The sequence below is a fragment of the Schistocerca cancellata genome, chromosome 2 (genome assembly GCF_023864275.1).
Source record: "Schistocerca cancellata isolate TAMUIC-IGC-003103 chromosome 2, iqSchCanc2.1, whole genome shotgun sequence".
Taxonomy (NCBI): Eukaryota; Metazoa; Arthropoda; class Insecta; order Orthoptera; family Acrididae; genus Schistocerca; species Schistocerca cancellata.
In genome coordinates, this window is record NC_064627.1 from 545,501,897 (window position 1) to 545,522,889 (window position 20,993).

The following is a 20,993-nucleotide window of genomic DNA, read 5'->3' on the forward strand; positions in this document are numbered from 1 at the left end:
AAATTTTCATATGTCGCCACTGGACAGTATTTCTATAGCCAGTACAGCTGTCGTTAAGGAATTTGCAATCTGCGAATAAATTTCCATTTCAGTGGGACCTTCTTTCCGCCGCAAGTGAAGAGCTAGCGGTCAGCCGCTGTAACCTCCGAGACAGTAGAGTTTGTGTATTCATAACAATACAAATTAAAAGGTAACAAAACAGTCAGCAGCTTCTGTACTCGCGCGAAACCGCAGAGCTTTTAATGGCGACCCTGTGAAGGTAGTTGTAGGTTGATTTTAGACTTAACCATTTTGAACTTAATTCCATTAATCGTCCCGGTCTTTACTTCTTGGGCATAGTTCATCTAGGACGCAAGTGCGATATCATACTAAGGAAATTAATAAACGATTTGTTAATCTTAATTAATTTAGTACAGTTGCGAACCACGCGGATCCGCTTATAAACTACATAATTTCCTCTTCAGCATTGCTTACATTTTGTGAACGAAAAATTCCCATGTGGAAGAACACAGTTTTATTTGGCCGAAGACACAATTGCATTACAATCCGTGTGCTTCCCATCGTCTCGCAGCATTAGATTCGATTCTCTTCCTTTGTGAAACGGTATAGCGGGCCGCTGTGGCAGAGCGGTTCTAGGCGCTTCAGTCCGGAACCGCGCTGCTGCAGTGGTCGCAGGTTCGAATCCTGCCTCGGGCATGGATGTGTATGATGTCCTTAGGTTAGTTAGGTTCAAGTAGTTTTAAGTCTAGCAGACTGATGACCTCAGATGTTAAGTGCCATAGTGCTTAGACCACTTAAACCGATTTTTGAAACGGTATAGATAGTGAATTAAGGTGTGCATAACTGATATGCTGGACCATAATATGCTAATGGCTGCACGATGTAGAGAATGTTACAACCCGATCGCCTGGCACTCGTGATTTGGCCATGATCATATGCTCTGAGAGGACGTGTATTGCCCATGCTGTGAGCGACATCGAATTACATGTTCGTCTGTACCCCATTTATGTGTCGCGCCGAACTATCACATTCTGCGAAACAATACTTACCTCCCTTCCTTCAACATGACGCGTTGTTATTGTCGATCTGGTCTTCACTCTGAAGGCTGATTTGATGCGGCGCTCCATGCTACTGAGTCCTGTGCAAGCCTCATGATCTCCTAGTAACAGCTCAACCCTACTTCCGTTTGCCGTATTCCTCGACTGGTGTTTTCTAGAATCATCCTCCCCTCTTCCCTCCATAGCCAAACTATTTCTTGTTGCCTCAGGATGTCCCTTCTTTAAGTCAAGTTTTGCCATAAATTTCATTTTTTCCCAGTTCAATACAATATTTCGATAAACGCAAACAAGAAGACTCGAACTGGTAGTCCACTAACAACAAATCCCTTGATCATGGCGTTGAATGTGCCCATCAAGTGCACAATGTAGTTCTCGTCTGGCTACCAGAATGGTAGCAAAGCTGAAATAAAACAGATATAATTCTTTGATAAAGATTCGACTATAGTTACCGAGCGAGAGACATTGCAGTCGTGTTCAGAAGTAGTGACATTCAGATACTCGTCTGGACACCCATATTTGGTTTCCCACTGTTCAGGCGAACGCCGATATACATTTCTAGGAATGTATTGAACATTTTCGTGCTGTTTGCAGTGTTTCAAGGAACATTGTTTGTGTTTACCATGTAAATTCCGTATCACAAATAAAGGCAAAAAAATCTTAATCTTCTTCGATGTGTAATTTATTTGTGTGTCCGCGTAGTAAATACTCGTTGAAGTAAGGGACTTAAGATAAAGTCTGCATGCAATTCCCGAGCGACAAACAAGGAAAGAGAGAGAGAGAGAGAGAAACAGATGTGTGACACACTCACGCACATGTAACAAGAAATGCCTGTGCTGTCGCATCGTCCTTCGTCCTCGTGCGTCTGTAATACTCGGCGTGCTCCAATGACCAGTTTTTTCCCCTGTCTGTTTGTGCGCAGCGGCATACAGCTCACAAACGACGTCGCCGCCATTTGTCGTCGTAATAGACGGGAAATTGTAATTGGTGAACGGTACGAAAGGTCGCGGCGGCATTCGACTAATTGTAATCGGTAGAAGCTGATGAGCGAGACCGTTAGGTGCCGGCATTTTTTCCTGTGGCCGTCGTTCGCCATTTAACGCTTACGTCTGCGCTTGCTGCTGTAACCATCGTCGCGGAGATCCTGTTGCACCTTCTCACGGTCATATTTACACCTTGAAGGTGACATTCCGCCTTACGGCTAATTTACGTTCATTATTTCGACTATAGTTACACCGTCTCCATGGTTTTATGGTTAGCGTCAGTGGTTACTAATGCTGATGTCCTGGGATCGGTTCCTTTTCACCGTATAAGCCTTTTTTCTGTTCGAAGTCCTAGGTCAGAGTCTACACAGTTTCATGTGAAGAAGTGAGAAGCTACTTGAGTAAGCAATGACTATAATTAGCATGCCGCCGAAGTAGCGTCGAGTTGCAAGCATCAGCGTTTAGAAGCGCAGCTTCTTTGTGTGTTAGAATCAGAATCTACATCTACATCCATACTCCGCAAGCCACCTGACGGTGCGTGGTGGAGGGTACCTTGAGTACCTCTATCGGCTCTCTCTTCTATTCCAGTTCAAAAAAATGTTCAAATGTGTGTGAAATCTTATGGGACTTAACTGCTAAGGTCATCAGTCCCTAAGCTTACACACTACTTAACCTAAATTATCCTAAGGACAAACACACACACCCATGCCCGAGGGAGGACTCGAACCTCCGCCGGGACCAGCCTCTATTCCAGTCTCGTATTGTTCGTGGAAAGAGAGATTGTCGGTATGCCTCTGTGTGGGCTCTAATATATCTGATTTTATCCTCATGGTCTCTTCGCGAGAAATAAGTAGGAGGGAGCAATATACTGCTTGACTCCTCGGTGAAGGTATGTTCTCGAAACTTCAACAGAAGCCCGTACCGAGCTACTGAGCGTCTCTCTTGCAGAGTCTTCCACTGGAGTTTATCTGTTATCTCCGTAACGCTTTCGCGATTACTAAATGATCCTGTAACGAAACGCGCTGCTCTCCGTTGGATCTTCTCTATCTCTTCTATCAACCTTATCTGGTACAGATTCCACACCGGTGAGCAGTATTCAAGCGGTGGGCGAACAAGTGTACTGTAACCTACGTCCTTTGTTTTCGGACTGCATTCTTCCAATGAATCTCAGTCTGGCATCTGCTTTACCGACGATTAATTTTATATGGTCATTCCATTTTAAATCCCTCCTAATGCCTACTTACAGATAATTCATGGAATTAACTGCTTCCAGTTGCTGACCTGCTATATTGTAGCTAAATGATAAGGGATCTTTCTTTCTATGTATTCGCAGCACGTTACACTTGTCTACATTGAGATTCAATTGCCATTCCCTCCACCGTGCGTCAATTCGTTGCAGATCCTCCTGCATTTCAGTACACTTTTCCATTGTTACAACCTCTCGATATACTACAGCATCATCCGTAAAAAGCCTCATTGAACTTCCGATGTTATCCACAAGGTCATTTATATATATTGTGAATAGCAAAGGCCCTACGACACTCCCCTGCGGCACACCTGAAATCACTCTTACTTCGGAAGACTTCTCTCCATTGAGAATGACATACTGCGTTCTGTTATCTATGAACTCTTCAATCCAATCACACAATTGGTCTGATAGTCCATATACTCTTACTTTGTTCATTAAACGACTGTGGGGAACTGTATCAAACGCCTTGCGGAAGTCAAGAAACGCGGTATCTACCTGGGAACCCGTGTCTATGGCCCTCTGAGTCTCGTGGGCGAATAGCGTGAGCAGGGTTTAACACGATCGTCTATTTCGAAACCCATGCTGATTCCTGCAGAGTAGATTTCTAGTCTCCAGAAAAGTCATTATACTCGAACATAATACGTGTTCCAAAATTCTACTACTGATCGACGTTAGAGATATAGGTCTGTAGTTCTGCACATTTGTTCGACGTCCCTTCTTGAAAACGGGGATGAACTGTGCCCTTTTCCAATCCTTTGGGACGCTACGCTCTTCTAGAGACCTACGGTACACCGCTGCAAGAAGGAGGGCAAGTTCCTTCGAGTGCTCTGTGTAAAATCGAACTTGTATCCCATCAGGTCCAGAGGCCTTTCCTCTTTTGAGCGATTTTAATAGTTTTTCTATCCCTCTGTCATCTATTTCGATATGTAGAAGTAGATCTACCATTTTGTCATCTGTGCAGTGCAGTCTTCCTCTATGAATCCGGTAGTCGCGTGGAGTGATTGCTATTTATTTGTTTCGGCGTTTTAGGCATTGTACTGCGCGTTCGTCCATGGAATTGACCAAATGTCCATAATGCATACTGGAATCACCGTTCTAACTGTAAACGAGAGCATTTTGTTTAAGACCGATTATTTGGAGCGAGTATATCAAAGAATACCAGTGTATCAGGTGTGTCTGCGGAGGTACCCCAGGGGACGGCCTACACGATTCATGCCATTACGATGTCAGCAAGTAGTCATTAACCAGAAGGGTGAAATCTGCGTTTCTACTGGCGTATAAAATGTTCAGATAACTGGAGAGAATGGCCGGGTGACGTTTTCGACAATCGCAGACATTTGGACAGATGTGCACCCTATCATTTTCAGGGCACAAATGCATCAAAGAGCGCTGTGCGAGGGAATTTAAAACCACAGTATCCAGAGCATATCCGGAAAACACACACGCACACACAAAATTGCGCGTTCTGTAAACACTAGCGCCACCACAAAACCAAAGACGAGCGTTCTCAGAAGTTATGGATAGTGAATATTAATAACCAACAGGTGATGTAGCATTAACTTTTTTCCACTGTTCTTGGACAAGGGAGAGATCAGGTTTCTATGCAGAATTTCAACTAAAAGTCTATCACTATTTATAAGGTCACTTGCTAATTTAATTTATTTCAACTGCTACCTTAGTAACACTACCGTCATAGCTGGAGGTGCGTGCCGGAATCCAAGTGTTGTTATATTTCATTGGACGACCTCTGACAGTACATCGGCGGTTGTCGAAGATGTCACCCAGCTGCATTCCCGTAAGGTATTTGAAGCGAAGATTGGTTTGAATACCACCGTGCTTTACTGGGTGTAGTCCTATTAGATGCGGTAAGCCCTTGCCTTCCTCCGACTTTTGAACTGGCATAACCAGCCAATTATGGAGGGGGCTACAGTTTAACCTGGGCTAGGAATCACGGTAATATGGAACGAAAACTATTTGTAACAGAGAACGCCGAACATTACAGAGAATCCTGATATAGAGCTAAATGTGATACGGGAGACGTGATATCTGAAGTCAAACTACGTTCATAGTTCTACGCAAGCTCAAGGACCTCCGCAGCCGAATGGGAATTACAAATCTGTGTCACCACGTCAACAACGTAACGTAGAATAGCGGTGACGGAAAAAGAGTTAACATGCACGAGTGAATCATCATTAGGCTTGGTCCCAACAGCAAATCTGTCTTAAGTAGGTTCCTGATTACCTACTTTCAACCGTTCAGCATATTCGATATTTCAGAAGCCACTGTTTCACGGAGTTCCCTTGGTCGAGTTATTGCTCTACAACGACCAGTTACGGTCAAAAGTTAAGTGGAAATTTTAGACGCCTAAATAGGTGCTACATTGCGTATGCTGTTTCCTAATAAAGTCGCCGCCAGTTTATATGAAATTGCGAGAATCCACCGTAATATTCAAGTTAGTTCTGTCCAGACGTGATCTGATAAATTGCTGAACTCACAGCTCCCCTCCACTGTTCAATCGCCGAAGTAGGGGACTGTGGGACACCTGTCATTTCGGTAGTGATTTCATCAACCGCCATCGCTAGCGGAACAAGTACTTATAAGTGATTGCTACATGAATAATGAAACTTCGGAATAAATGTTATTAATAAGGCGGCAGGCAGTGTCAGAGCTGGAACACAGCTGCGATTTGCCCGCACTGCATACATCCAAGGCGTCAATAGTTTTCGCAGGAATTCAATTTTTAGAGTGTATTCATTTTCAGACAATTATTTGCTTGCATGAATTTCGAGAAGTGTGTTCATATTGGGAGACTGCTCTCCAAGCTAGTATGTTCCGTGCAAGCCTCTTCATCTTTGCATAACTACCGCAACCTATATCCATGTGAATTAAGAGTTGACCTTCCTGTACAATTTTTTCCTTCCTAAGATTCCTCCCATTACCACATTGACGATTCCTTGATACCTCTTAAGATTTGCCCTATCAACCGATCTTTGCTTTTAATTAAATTGTGCCCTTTTTTATTTTGAATTCGATTCGCTACCACCTCATTAGTTATTCTATATACTCATCTCATCTTCTGCATACTTCTGTAGCACCACATTTCAAAAACTTCATTTATCTTCTATTTGAACTCTTAATCGTACACGGTTCACTTCCGTAGAAGGTTACCCGCCACACAAGCACTTTCATAAAAGACTTCCGAACATGTTTCTTGTGTATGCTTTCTGCAGCTTCAACAAATTGTGTGAAACGCAGACGGGTGTAATAATAATTTACGAGAGCTGGGTACTGAATGTTATTTTTCACTTATGAACTACTTTTCCTTTGTCATATTTGTGCGTGACTATTACAATATCGATACTGTTGTCACAAGTATTTGGTTGTTTTTACCTAATACATCGCGATTTCCACATACATTTCTGCTATTGACAAACTAATTTCATTAACGACGCACATCCGATTACTGATTCGTCGTGTTCGTTTCCCCTCATTCTTCATGAGAACCGTTACCAACAACACAACATAGAACAGTGCAGTTTTATCTTCGGTTTTAGATTACTCCTCAGTGTCGTGCTCAGAGTTCCGCTATGTAACACGACAGGATAGGCATAGTTTTTCTCTATTTAAATAGTATAGTTTAGTCTTCATCAGTGAATGGTAATGGACGAAATAAAATCATCAACCAACTTCGGAATTTGGCGCAGTTATGATGCAAATTTGAAACTCTCAGTTATTTGTTGTGTGTACAGTACGTGTAATAGAAAAGCTTTCAAAAAGTATGGCTGGAGTGATGCTGCGTGCCCGTTGCCCTGAACGATAGCGAGAACACCGTAGAGTACTTCGGAACGAGAATGGCGAAAATACTGACGGTGAATAAACTAATGTCGGTAATGACGGCCGGCTCGGCTGCCTGCTGCTGAGAACGCGGTAGAAAGCGGTCAGCGTCTCGGTTGTGACAGCCTCCTGCTGTGGCAACTCTCCGAAACTGAAGAGATGGGCAGCCACTTTTACGTGTCGTCGCTGGCGGCCCAGCACACAGCCGTTCCGTACCACTCGACGTCGCATCGGGTTCTCGTAACATGAGATGCATAAAGCTGAAGCGAGAATATGTGGCACGTTTTGAACTAGATGAAATGAACTGTACTGTAACTGGTAAAAATCCAGTGTCATTACATTCCGAAGGCTATAACATGAGTGATGAAAAATGCGAGGGCGTGCTGAAAAATAATGCCTCCGATTATGTCGGTGCCTGAGAAACAGCATGCTGGAATCGAGTTTCGAGCCTGAAGAGTTTGTCCACACGTCCTTCAGCATGACAATGCCGGACCGTAGAGGAGCACTGCGACATCTGCAACAATCTGACGCCTCTGGTTCACCGTCAGCGATCATCCTCCATACAGCCACAACTTCGCCCAATCCGATTTTCATCTGTTTCCGAAACTTAAAAGAACGTCTTCAAGAACTTCACTTTGATAGTGATGAAGCGGGGCAAGCAAATGTGCGGTTGTGACTCCGTCAACAGACATTCTACAATGACGGTACCAACAGACTGGTCTCTTGGTGGGGTAAATGTGCTCATAACCAGGGTGATTATGTTGAGGAATAAATATATAAAAGTGAAGAATAAAGATGTAGAATGTTAATAACGTTTATTTAACTTAAAAAGCTTTAAGAGTTTCCACTTAGGAAATTCGGAGGCATTACTTTTCAGCATGCCCTCATATGTTGGCCAAAACAATTAGATTGTCAGGACATATATCAAACACAGGAAGATATACTCCCATAAACTACACAATATTCAGGAATTATGATATAGATATTATGTAATGCTGACATGTAGATCTCATAATTTTTTACTCAAAAGGAATAGCTCAGAGACAGGCAAACATACAGTAATTATTGCCAACGATTGAAACTGTGTACTTGACAGAGAAGTTGGGCACCTGCTCACACCTCCCATAGCGTTAACATGCAGCCTGCTAGCATGTGAGACAGGATGGTGAGCCAGACCTGTATTGATCTGCTTGGTGGATTGATGACTGTGGGCTTGTATGCTGGCCTGCCTGAGTATGGTTTTTAGGCTGTTTCTCATTGGTTGTTTAGGCAAGTTGCGGGCTGATACTCAAATTCCACACCAGAGGATATAATACACAAGTAGTTAAAATTTAGTAAAACACAAAATAAAGTGTATGTGATCCAAAGTCATAGGCGCACACAACTTCTCTCCCTTAGATTACCTTGATGAATGTGGCGTCAGGAAAGTCATCCAATCACAGAGTTAAATAATAAAATAAAATTTTCCGAATTCTGAAAAAAGTGGATGCTGTTCCAGATGGTATAAACGCTAGGGATTAGAAGAAAGATTTTCTGGGCTGGACAGCAAAAAGTTGTGTCTATCAGGAACCATAATACTGCATAGTGAAATATTTTGTAACATGTAGGCTGTTGGTAATCTATTTCTTCGCTATACCCTTTTTGCAGGAGTGCAAGTTCATCAAGGTGTGCAGGAGAAGTTCTATCTAGTTTAGAGGGTAGGAGAGAGATACTAGCTGAAGTAAAGCAGTGAAGGCAGGTCATGAATTGTGCCTGAATGGAGCAGCTAATAGGAATGTTGCCTGTGAAAGAAATTCTAAAACAATATAACCTCCAGATATGAGGCACCACTTCACACAGTTGTATGTTTGAGAGTTTTTCAAACTATTAGTTGAAAATTACAGGACTTAAGTTTCCTATTCAGGAGAAGCATGATTCTTGGAGCAACAAAAAAGAATATACAGGTCAAAATAAGGCTATTTGAATCAGAAAGAAAAGAGAGTGCAAAGGAATGACCAACAACGACTGGGAGAGCAGTGTGCTGACCCCAAACCCCACAATGCTGCATCCAATGACTCCACTGTCAGAGGATGATATGGCGTTCGGTCAGGCCCTATTGACCTATCTAGAACATGAACTTTACCTACCTTTACCTTACCAAGAGGTGTGGTGGCAATTAGCTTAGAATTTGTGTGGGAATGACTGCATAGGTCTAGAGAAAGACATTGGTCCAACATAGTAGTTGAAATAAGGATAATTAAGAATATACATTAACACTGAAACAGGAAGAGGGAAAAAAATTTATAAACTAAGGAAAAGTTTTGGAGGAAAAACGAAAAAGTAATATAAATCTTGCAGTTCTAAGGAAGGGGGGAGTTAGACTGACAAAGAGGAATGTGATGCAGTGAGGCTCAAAAATTCAAACAGCGTGGAATCAAATTATTGAAAAATAAATTATTCATAATGGGAGTCAAAATATTTAATTTCACGCAGTACTTACAATTAAAAAATACTACAAGTGCATTAAATGCAGTATATATATATTAAACTGCTTTATGATTATAGAAAATACATAAAACAATAACACTGTGCTATTACCAATCTATAAGAAAACACAGTGGCCTTTTGCTTCTGACCCAGCTCTACATGGATTCAGTGCCTGTGAAATGTATAATGAGTAGCAAATTTGTTCTGTTACTTCTACATAGTAGTCCAGATTCAACAGAGCAGTACCTGTTGGTACATGTTTTAATATTCGTTTATATTTCTTGGACAGTTGAAATTATCTCCCTCATTCCCTCCATCATTATTCTTCTTGTTCCAAGTCTATTCATAATGCATCAGCATCATGGTCTCTTGGCTGTTTATAAGCTATCTTTTACTTTTGAATGACAGCTGGTTGATCAATATTCCTGAGTGCAGATGATGCCAAAGGGCTCAGATGAAAGACAGCTGACAATATAAGGCTTATTTCCATGTTCAGTTTCAGGTGTGACATATTGCCCTATCATTTCATGAATTTTGAAAGACAAGAGTATTTGATAGAGCATTGTCATATACAATAACAGGGTTACTAGACATGGAAGATATATGAGATTGCGTGTTAATAATTAGCACAGTGGCTGCTATTCGAGGGCCTGAAAAAGAACAGTACTTATTGTTAGTATTCATACTGGCAGTTTTTCTTCTCAAATACTTTACAGCCAAATAAATACTTTAGGAGTAAAGCTTTGAGTTGTTGACAGGCGTGCACTAAAAAGAAAGAAAACTTTCTAGCTTTCAGAATGAAATCCTTTCTCAAGCTAGAGTACACTCTCTCTCTGTCTTGACATTAATAATTGAAAAATTATGGGTACTGACACAGAAAGATAAGTTATTCTGAATATTAAATTGCAGGAATGAGAAAAGCTATATTTTAACATGCATGATTACATAAGATGGTGCATAAGCGTATGCTGTCGAGGTTACACCACAGAGTATATAACACACTGTTATTGTGGTCTATTATACTCTGTGTGGGATACTTTGCCACACTCGCATACACATACAAAATATATTGTTCTTATATCCTCAACAAAAATCAAAGATTCTGTGAGGGCAAAATAAATGAAGGTAATGAATGAGGGAGATGAACTTTTGTTGTTTCCATTTATAGAAACTTTTCTTGAAATACATGGATTAAAGTTTTGAAGTACGTGAAATCACCTTATAACTGTAATTAGATATGTCTCTCAGACATGAGATTAAAATGAAAGGGGATATTAAATGTATGTGAAACTTAGAAAATCCCACATTTTGACCTTAAAGTCATCTAATTGTCATTTTGTGACATTGTGTTGTTTACATCATTCTTACAAAAAGTATTATTTCTATTCGTTTATTAACTGCAGCTGACAATAGTAAGTAGGCCTGCAGAGTGGACATACATTTGAGGAGTGGGTTACTGCTCAAATTACAGACAGTTGTATTTATGCTGTTGTATTTGCACTTCTGTGATACAGTTTGTCTGACATATGTTACAGCAGGGCTCCCCAAAGTGTGGTCCGCGGACCCCTTAGAAGTCCACCGGCTCTTTCTAGGGGGTCTGCGGCCACCTTTCACCAGATGGTGTAAAATAATGAGTAAAATTTATTGAATAAAAATGTGAAAATCAAATTCATTTTTTTTCTTTGAAAATCATGTTGGCAATAACATTCGATCTTTGGCAATAATATTTGACAGTCGGCAACACAAACCAAAACATTGGTGCGGCTCCCGCTGTCGGGGGTTCGAGTCCTCCCTCAGGCATGTGTGTGTGTGTGTGTGTGTAGTCCTTAGTGGAAGTAAATTTAGGTTAATAGTGTGTGAGACTAGGGACTGATGACCTCAGCAGTTAAGTCCCATAGGATTACATACATTTGAACATTTTCTTCGGATTTCATGAAAAACCACACACACAAACACACACACACACACACACACACACACACACACACACACACACACGCGACTGTTACGAAATGTGCCTGCTCCTTACACAACAGTTGCCAAACAGTGGAAGTGAACGATCAGGCTATAGTGTGTTGAACAAAGGAAGTAAATCCACTAGTAAGTGTCTGGGTACAGTGGGAATTCAAATTGGATCGTGAATTTCAAGTTGTTTTCATTCATCTCTAAACCAAAAACTATTGATACTTCGGGGGGGGGGGGGGGGGGGGGGGCATTGGGAACTTCTTGCATTAAGAAGCTTTCAGTTCCCATGGGTTTTGCTCCGAAATTTAAAGTTACTGTGCTCTTGATTGACTAGGGGTCCGCCATGGGTTTTCGACTGAAGAAGGGGTCCGCCAGCTGAAAAGGTTGGTAGGCCCTGTGTTACAGAAATAATACTTGAGTCTCAAAAGAAAGAAATAGCTGTTTTTAAACTGTTGTATCACAGAGAAAGAAAGGTTTACTTGAGATACAAGATTTTGCGGCTCAACATACATTGATGAGCCCCTTTTGGTTTGATGGGATACTCATAGCTAATTTCTGACAGTATTTTAAAATCAAATCACTGTTATTATTAAATTCCAATCCAGTCTGTCACAATGTATATTCTTGGCTGATCAAACAGTATGTAAACAAAAATAACACGATAGCTGTATTTCAGTCAGTTCTTATTTATTTTTCCTTCAAGCTACCAGTTTCAGCACTTCACTGGTGCCATCTTCAGGCCCATGTACATTAGAATATCAACAAGTATACAGTACAGTGTATGTCTGGTGTAAAACACAAAATAATAATACTGTCAGAAAGCAAGACCAGCAAAGGTTGCTACGCTGTACAAAATATAACATAAGGGGATATAAAGAATTAAATGTACACACAAACAACACTACAACAGATCATGTTCACATACTGGTTGCCATCAGTAAACTATCACATTACACATAAAAGACATCTAATAGAAACTACAAATAGTATGATATGTGACATAAACAATCAAAGGTATGAAATTATCATAAATCACACCACATATTAGTAGAGGGGTGAGCTGCTTCTTTCTTTCTTTCTTCTTCTTCTTTAAAAAAAGAATATATATATATATATATATATATATATACTTAAAAACAAAGATGATGTGACTTACCAAATGAAAGTGCTGGCAGGTCGACAGACACACAAACGAACACAAACATACACACAAAATTCAAGCTTTCGCAACAAACTGTTGCCTCATCAGGAAAGAGGGAAGGGGAGGGAAAGACGAAAGGATGTGGGTTTTAAGGGAGAGGGTAAGGAGTCATTCCAGTCCCGGGAGCGGAAAGACTTACCTTAGGGGGGAAAAAGGACGGGTATATACTCGCACACACACACATATCCATCCACACATATACAGACACAAGCAGACATATATATATATATATATATATATATATATATATATATATATATATATATATATATATAAATGTAAGACACATCCAAGTCATGTGGTTAAAAAGGTACTGCTTCTAAAAATGAAACCACCCTCCACCATTAAAACATAACGTTACCGCTTTATGAAGTATATTGTAGTGGTAATCACCTATCACCCATGTATTATGTGCCACTCATGAAAATAACTGAGTTAGCAGTCCTACTATCAAAGATAACTTATTCAGTGGCAAACCCAATACTCCTCATACTATCATGCAAGGGGTGGTATACAGTGAATAGGCATGGAGGAACTCATAAACCTGAGCAGCATAAAATTTTATACCAAAGCAGTAGTTTTACACTAAGCATACCTTTAATGTCAAGTAATCTGAAGTAACTGGAGGACAAATTCTAGGAAGAGGAGGGGGGGGGGGCTAATGAGAATCTCTGGTCATTATATTAATCAGAGAGGGAAATCGCTATAATTACCATATCTTGTGGAAAATGCAAAGTGTCATATGTTTTGTAGAAGCAACACTGATAATGAATTCCAGTAAAAACTGAACCTACGGGGTATGCACTTAACAGAATGGAGCTGTGGGGATGTTAAAGGATAAAGGTACATGGGGAGGAGGATATAAGAAGAACCAACAAAAGTATACAAGGTATACTCCCTTCCCCCCCCCCCTCCCCTCCCCCCCCCCCCCCCCCCCCCCCCCCCACACTAAATATGTTAGTTTATTGATGGCAACCAGTATGTGAAACATGTCCTGTTATATTGTGGTTTTGTGTTCACATTTAAGTCTTTATATTCCTTTATGTCTGTTTTGTATGGTGTAGCAACCTTTGCTGGTCATGCTTTGTATCTGTATTATTATTTTGTGTTTTACATCAGAGAAACACTACTTTGTATACTTGTTGATGTTCTAATGTACATGGTCTAGAGATTAAAGAAAAGTTAAATAAGAACTGACTGAAATACAGCTGTTGTTTAGTTTCTGCTCTACATACTCTATTTATTCCTGTGGATTTTAAGTGCAAAGCGAAACTAATTGCAGAGAAGAAAGACCAGAACTGTTGAATGACAGTAATATTTAGTGTTAACATAAGTGCAAACACTGTGAGGGTATCTGCAAACTGAAAATCTTTGACTTATACATTTAAATTTCCTTACTTATTAACAAGGTCTCTTTTCAAACTCTGTAGTGGTTGTGCATTAGAAGATTCTTCCCATATAGCATCCATTGTTTTTCTCTGGTTACAATAAAACATGCATGTCTGCTTCCAAATAAACAACTTACATTCTCTCAGCAGCAGTATGCAATGGTAATCTTGTGGAACTTATGATTTCATTGTTTATTAATTGTTTTAGCTACACCAGAAACAGCAGCCTGTGATTTCGGCCGTGGATGGGTACCACCACCAGCAACAGCAGCAGCAGCAGCAGACACAGGGTCAACATCAACAAGTATCACTGCAACAACACCAGCACCAGCGCACCTCACCCCAACATGGAAGCCCAAGGCGTGCTATGTCACCACCTCCAGCTCACAACCATCTGGATGCATGGACTGGGCGGCCTCAGCATACAGGAACTGTGCTCACCACCGCACATGAGCTGTCACAGCAGCAGTACCAACAACAACAACAACAACAACACACACTTCCAAATCAGCACGATGGCAAGCACTCATTGTTGCAGTTCGCAATGCTGCACTTTCGACAGAGTCCTGAGAAGTGAGTACCGTTTCCATGTTGGGTAATTTGTTTTGTCAGACTGGAAACATACTTTTTGTGTATAGTGACAAGACATAGAACAAAAACAGCTGGTTCTGAGCTGCCCTTTTGATACATATATGTGTGGTGACTGGACTTTTGTCACCCCCGTCCTTTACAAAACCATTCAAGCTTGTGCTCCATCTCTAGTGCCCTCATTGTTGATGGGGCTTTAAAACTTAACCTTACTTCCTTTGACTTTTATCACAGATTGGTGATTTTTAGAAATCTGTCACGTAATGAGATACTGTCCAACGTAAGTGAGCACAGTCATTTTACACAGCAAGAATATTTTTCACCGTACACAGTGTTCTATCCATGTCAAATATAAAATGTATACACATATTTTGTGGCAGGAAGTAATATTTGAGTGCACCGAATGAGAAGTGCAATAAGATTCTCAGTGTTCAAGTGTTTGGTTCCTGCTTTAATTGCGTGATTGAATTACTGTAGTAAAATCAAAAACAATTGCAACTGAGAAGGCCCAAATGAAAATCTGTACTGTGATTCATATAGCATTAAGTAAGGAAACTTGCAAATAAAGTCATTTCAAAATTGTGATTCTGTGATTTGGTTAAAAAAAATAGTTTAGAAATCTATGACATGGTGAAAAAATGAAGAGATTGTGAGCTTAAAGTGAGATGTAAGGGGAATGTGAACATTAATGCCAGACCATCTCTAGTGGTGAAATGTAAGAACGTCAACTTAAAATTGTTCAGTAGATACATAACTCTGCTCAGACAGTAACCAGAAATGTTGAAAACTGTGCTTGATCAATGCATAAAATCATTTATTATGAACTGAATAAAAAATCTGATAGCTCACTACGTACCTTCTGCAGAAGGAGCAGTAAAAGATTCCCAGAGATAATGTTGAAAACTCCAGTAACAATTAATATAAATTTTCATGTGTTTTATAATAAATGTTGTATTTGTTGTTAAGATCCAAAAATGAATAATCAAAGAAACATTGCATACACTTGGGCACGTTTTTCATCTGTGAAGATAATGTTAAGCACTTGCTGTGATGGTTGTGTAGTTCTTCTAACAGACTATGCATAAAAGTACACACAGGGAATAATGATACCCATTGGTGAAATGGCAAAAGGAATAAGAAAGATCACTTTGCGCACTCAGTATGAGGGGATCTCATGTCAACATGTTGAAGTAGTAGTTTCAACAGCCGCTGAGGGAAAAGGATGCAACCAGCTGCAGATTGTGGTGCACCTTGGAGCAAACAATGTCTATCCTCTGGCTGCCAATGTTATCCTCAGATCAGTCCATTGACTGGCAGAAGAAGTTGAGAAAATCAGTCTTTCTCACATTATTTGAACAAAGCTTACAATCTGCAGTATTGAATCCAGAAATAATTGTAGCCCCCTGATTCTGAATCAAATTGAAGGCTTCAATGAGAGACATTGAAGGTTCGGTAACAAGCTTGGCAATGACTTTCTAGACTTAGACCATAGGGTTGAGACCTGTAGCATCTCCCTAAATGGTTCAGGGGAGTCATACACATCAATACCTGTATGTGGCATGCACACTCTCCATGCAATCCAGATAATGGGTACTCCAGAGTATCAGGGCGAGACAAAAAAAAATGCCTGGCCTTCCTCCCCTACTGATGACATTATTAAAATGTTACTGATCACTAACAAAGGATTTGCAACAAAGTGACAGAATTGGGAGCAGTGGAGTTGATGTAACACTACATACAGAAAGCTAGATAAAATCCAGTATTGCTGAAAGTGAGATTTTGAGTTATATCTAAGTGTATATTGAAAGAATAGCCTAAGGGGTAATCAAAATGGTATATTCATTGCAGCAGGCAAAAAACTCAGATTGTTCAGAAGCACTCCCATAAAGAAAATATATTACATATAATGGCAACAAAAAGACTTGACCTCTAAAGTTATGCCCACATTGAAACTAGTATCAGTTATCATGAGACATTTACAGAAACAATGACAACCAAAGCACAAATTACATCTAAAAGAAGTAGAAAGATTTACGTATTCAATAAACTAGATAAAGAGGCAGAATGTCATACCTCAAGGACAAACTCAAAATATTTAGCTCTGGTCAGGACCACATAGAATCATTGTGGTCCATGTTTTTATGCACCTAGTAGAACAATTAAAGACTGGTGTGACACACTGTTGTATAAAATCTCAGTTGAGATACTTCCATAGAAACACTGACTACTGGACAATAGTTGTAATAGAAACTATAGGGCCAGAGGAAGAGAGATGCTCAACAAAATACATATGGCTGTCAAAAGGGCAGTGTGGGAAGCCTTCGGCCACTACTGTAGCAGAAAGTTATTGATGGATCTCTCATAAAATCGAAAGAAATTATGGTAATGTATGAAGACTGTGAGAGGCACTGAAGTTAAGTGTCCAGCCACTAATGGATGATGCAGGAACCGAAATTGAAGGTAGCAAAACAGGTGCAGAAACGCTGAACACTTTCATCTAATGTTCCTTTACAAAGGGAGCTCCACAAATACTGCTGCAGTTTAATTCTTGCTGCAATGCAAAGATAAATGATACAGATCTTCGTGTCAGCCGCATTGGCAAAACAGCTGAAATTGAGCTAGGCCTTAGGGCCGTATGGAATCCCTGTCAGATTCTAGACAGAATTTGCGTCTGAATTAGCCCCTCTCTTAATCACAATATACTGTAAATCTCTCAAACAAAAAAATGTCGAGTGATTAGGAGAAATCACAGATCATGCACAGCTACAAAAGCATACCAGAAATATCCATAAAACTACCATGCCATATCACTGACATCCATCTGCTGTAGAATCTTAGAACCTATTTTGAGTCCAAACACAATGTGCTGCTCCAACTGAGTTACGTCCCCAATCCCCAATCTGCATATTTTCTGTAAACATTGGTTAAGCAAAACCCAACTTATGCTTTTACCTCTAGACATTCTGAAAGTCATGGATTAAGAAAATCAAGTGGATACAGGATTTCTTAACTTCCAAAATGCATTTGGCTCATTACCACACCACACTTCACGCACGTATTCACAAAAGTATGATCATTAGGTATCATGAAATTTATGAGATCATTAAAGATTTCTTGGTAGGGAGGACACAGAATATTATTATTGATGGAGAGGCAAAATTAGATGTAAAAGTGTGTGTTGGGATTGCAAATAACTTCCAAAAATTATGTGCACTATGAAATTGCCATTATTCTTCTTTTTCTTTTATTACTAGTAATAATAGTTGTAGTATTAGTTATAGTCTACTTGTACTCTTCTTACTTTGTCCTTGGTGTATGAACCTTATTATATCTGTAATAAGTTGTTTCGAATTAGAATAAGTTCTGAATTTGTTTCCAGTACCAATACTACTTGTAGAGACTGAAATACCCACAGAAAATATAATTTCATAAATATAGCAGGGGAAACAGCTCAGTCAGTGGTCAAGTTGTGTAGTTTACTGCAACTGGTCCAGAGAAAGTATGAAACAGTGACACATGAGATTTTGCCTTATTATTGATGAATTTATAGCATCTAGATTGTTGCAGATGACAAAGATTTGCTCTAACACACTGGTGAAAGTTTATTCATATTGTAAACTCCCAATGGAAGTAGGATGAAGTACAGTGAACACATTATCATTCTGTACAATTCTTCGTAGCTAATGGTTGTTTTGTAAAGTGAATTGCATCAAAATGCAATTAACAAAGCATATTTTAGAGTTAAGGACCTTTTAGACAAAAGAAAGGCATGTACCTGTGGAGGAATAACAACCAGATGGGTAGCTTCCTGCAATACTTCATCTCAACAGCCTCCTGTAACCTCATGAGGAGTTTTTGATAGTGTGCCTCTATGATGATTTGCACTTATGAGCATTATCTTTTAGCAACACACTGTGGCCATCCTATAGAACAGTCACCTTGCCCAGTGGTGGTTGGGTCTTTACCGTTTTTGGTGTGATCTGCATCTACATCTACATGGATACTCTGCGAATCACATTTAAGTGCCTGGCACTTTCACAGTTCTGTATTATTCCAATCTCGTATAGTGCGCGGAAAGAATGAACACCTATATCTTTCCGTACGAGCTCTGATTTCCCCTATTTTATCGTGGTGATCATTCCTCCCTATGTAGGTTGGTGTCAACAAAATATTTTCGCATTCAGAGTAGAAAGTTGGTGATTGGAATTTTGTGAGAAGATTCCATCGCAATGAAAAACACCTTTCTTTTAATGATTTACAGCCCAAATCCTGTATCATTTCTGTGATACTCTCTCCCATGTTTCATGATAATACAAAACATGTTGCCTTAATTGGAACTTTTTCAATGTACTCCGTCAGTCCTATCTTGTAAGGATCCCATACGGCACAGCAGTATTCCTTAGTTACATTTTCTAAGTGTCCTGCCAATAAAACGCAGCCTTTGGTTAGCCTTCCCCACAACATTTTCTATGTGTTCTATCCACTTTAAGTTGTTCGCAATTGTAATACCTATGTATTTAGTTGAATTTATGGCTTTTAGATTAGACTGATTTATTGTGTAACCAAAGTTTAATGAGTTCCTTTTAGCACTCATGTGGACGACCTCACACTTTTCGTTATTTAGAGTCAACTGCCACTTTTTGCACCATTCCAATATTTCTTCTAAATCGTTTTGCAGTTTGTTTTGATCATCTGGTGACTTTATTAGTCAATAAATGACAGCGTCATCTGCAAACAACCGCAAACGGCTGCTTGAATTGTCTCCGAAATCGTTTATATGGATAAGGAACAGCAAAGGGCCTATAACACTACCTTGGGGAACGCCTGAAATCGCTTCTGTTTTACTCGATGACTTTCCGTCAATTCCTACGAACTGTGACCTCTCTGACATGAAATCGCAAATCCAGTCACATAAATGAGACAATATTCTATAAGCACGCAATTTCACTACGAGCCGCTTGTGTGGTACAGTGTCAAAAGCCTCCCAGAAATCCAGGAATACGGAATCAATCTGAAATCCCTTATCAATAGCACTCAGCACTTCATGTAAATAAAGAGCTAGTTGTGTTTCACAGGAACGATGTTTTCTAAACCCATGTTGACTGTGAGTCAATAGACCGTTTCCTTCGATGTAATTCATAATGTTCAAACACAATATATGTTCTAAAATCCTGCTGCATATCGACGTTAACAATATGGGCCTGTAATTTAGTGGATTACTCCTGCTACCTTTCTTGAATATTGGTGTGGCCTCTGCAACTTTCCAATCTTTGGGTATGGATCTTTCATCGAGCAAACGGTTGTATATGATTAAGTGTGCATCAGCATACTCCGAAAGGAACCTAATTGGTATGCAGTCTGGACCAGAAGACTTGCTTTTGTTAAGTGATTTGAGTTGCTTCACTACTCCGAGGATATTTCCTTCTACATTACTCATGTTGGCAGCTGTTCTCGATTCGAATTCTGGAATATTTACTTCGTCTTCTTTTGTGAAGGCATTTCGGAAGGCTGTGTTTAGTAACTCTGCTTTGGCAACACTGTCTTCATTAGTATCTCCATTGTTATCGTGCAGAGAAGGCATGGATTGTTTCTTGCCGCTAACATACTTCACATACGACCAGAATCTCTTTGGATTTTCTGCCAGGTTTCAAGACAAAGTTTCTTTGTGGAAACTGTTATAGGCATCTCGCATTGAACTCCGTGCTAAATTTCAAGCTTTGTTTCATTGTTGCTGCAACAGTGGTTTGGTATTGGTTGTTTGGAGGGAAGAGACTAAACAGCGAGGTCATCGGTCTCATCGTATTAGGGAACGATGGGAAAGCAAGTCGGCCGTGCCCTTCCAAAGGAACCATCGCGGCATTTGCCTGGAGCGATTTAGGGAAATCAAAGAAAACCTAAATCAGGATGGCCGGACTCGGGATTGAACCATTGTCCTCCCGAATGTGAGTCCAGTGTGGTAACCACTGCGCCACCTCGCTCGGTCTTCAACAGTGTTCTAACCCGTTTTGTGTACCAAGGAGGATCAGCTCCGTCATTTGTAAGTTTATTTAGTATAAATATCTCAATTTTTTTTGAGGATTTGGGGAGTTCAATATTCAATCTTGCTACGACAACCCTGTGTTCATAAATCCCTATATCGGTTTTGATGCTCGTTATTAACTCCGGATTATTTGTTGCTAAGAGGTCAAGTGTTTGTTTTTCACAACCATTTACTATTTGCGTGGGCCCATGAACTAACTGCTCGAAATAATTTTCAGAGAATGC

General features: G+C 40.1%; 1 protein-coding gene across 1 annotated transcript in view; it reads left to right on the plus strand.

The window, feature by feature from the left end:
• LOC126162120 (unconventional myosin-XV) overlaps positions 1-20,993 on the plus strand; it is a 504,442-nt gene that overhangs the window by 442,393 nt on the left and 41,056 nt on the right. Inside the window, exon 47 of the mRNA XM_049918408.1 lies at positions 14,350-14,714. Coding sequence (XP_049774365.1) covers positions 14,350-14,714 — 365 coding nt within the window. The remainder of the gene's footprint in view (positions 1-14,349; positions 14,715-20,993) is intronic.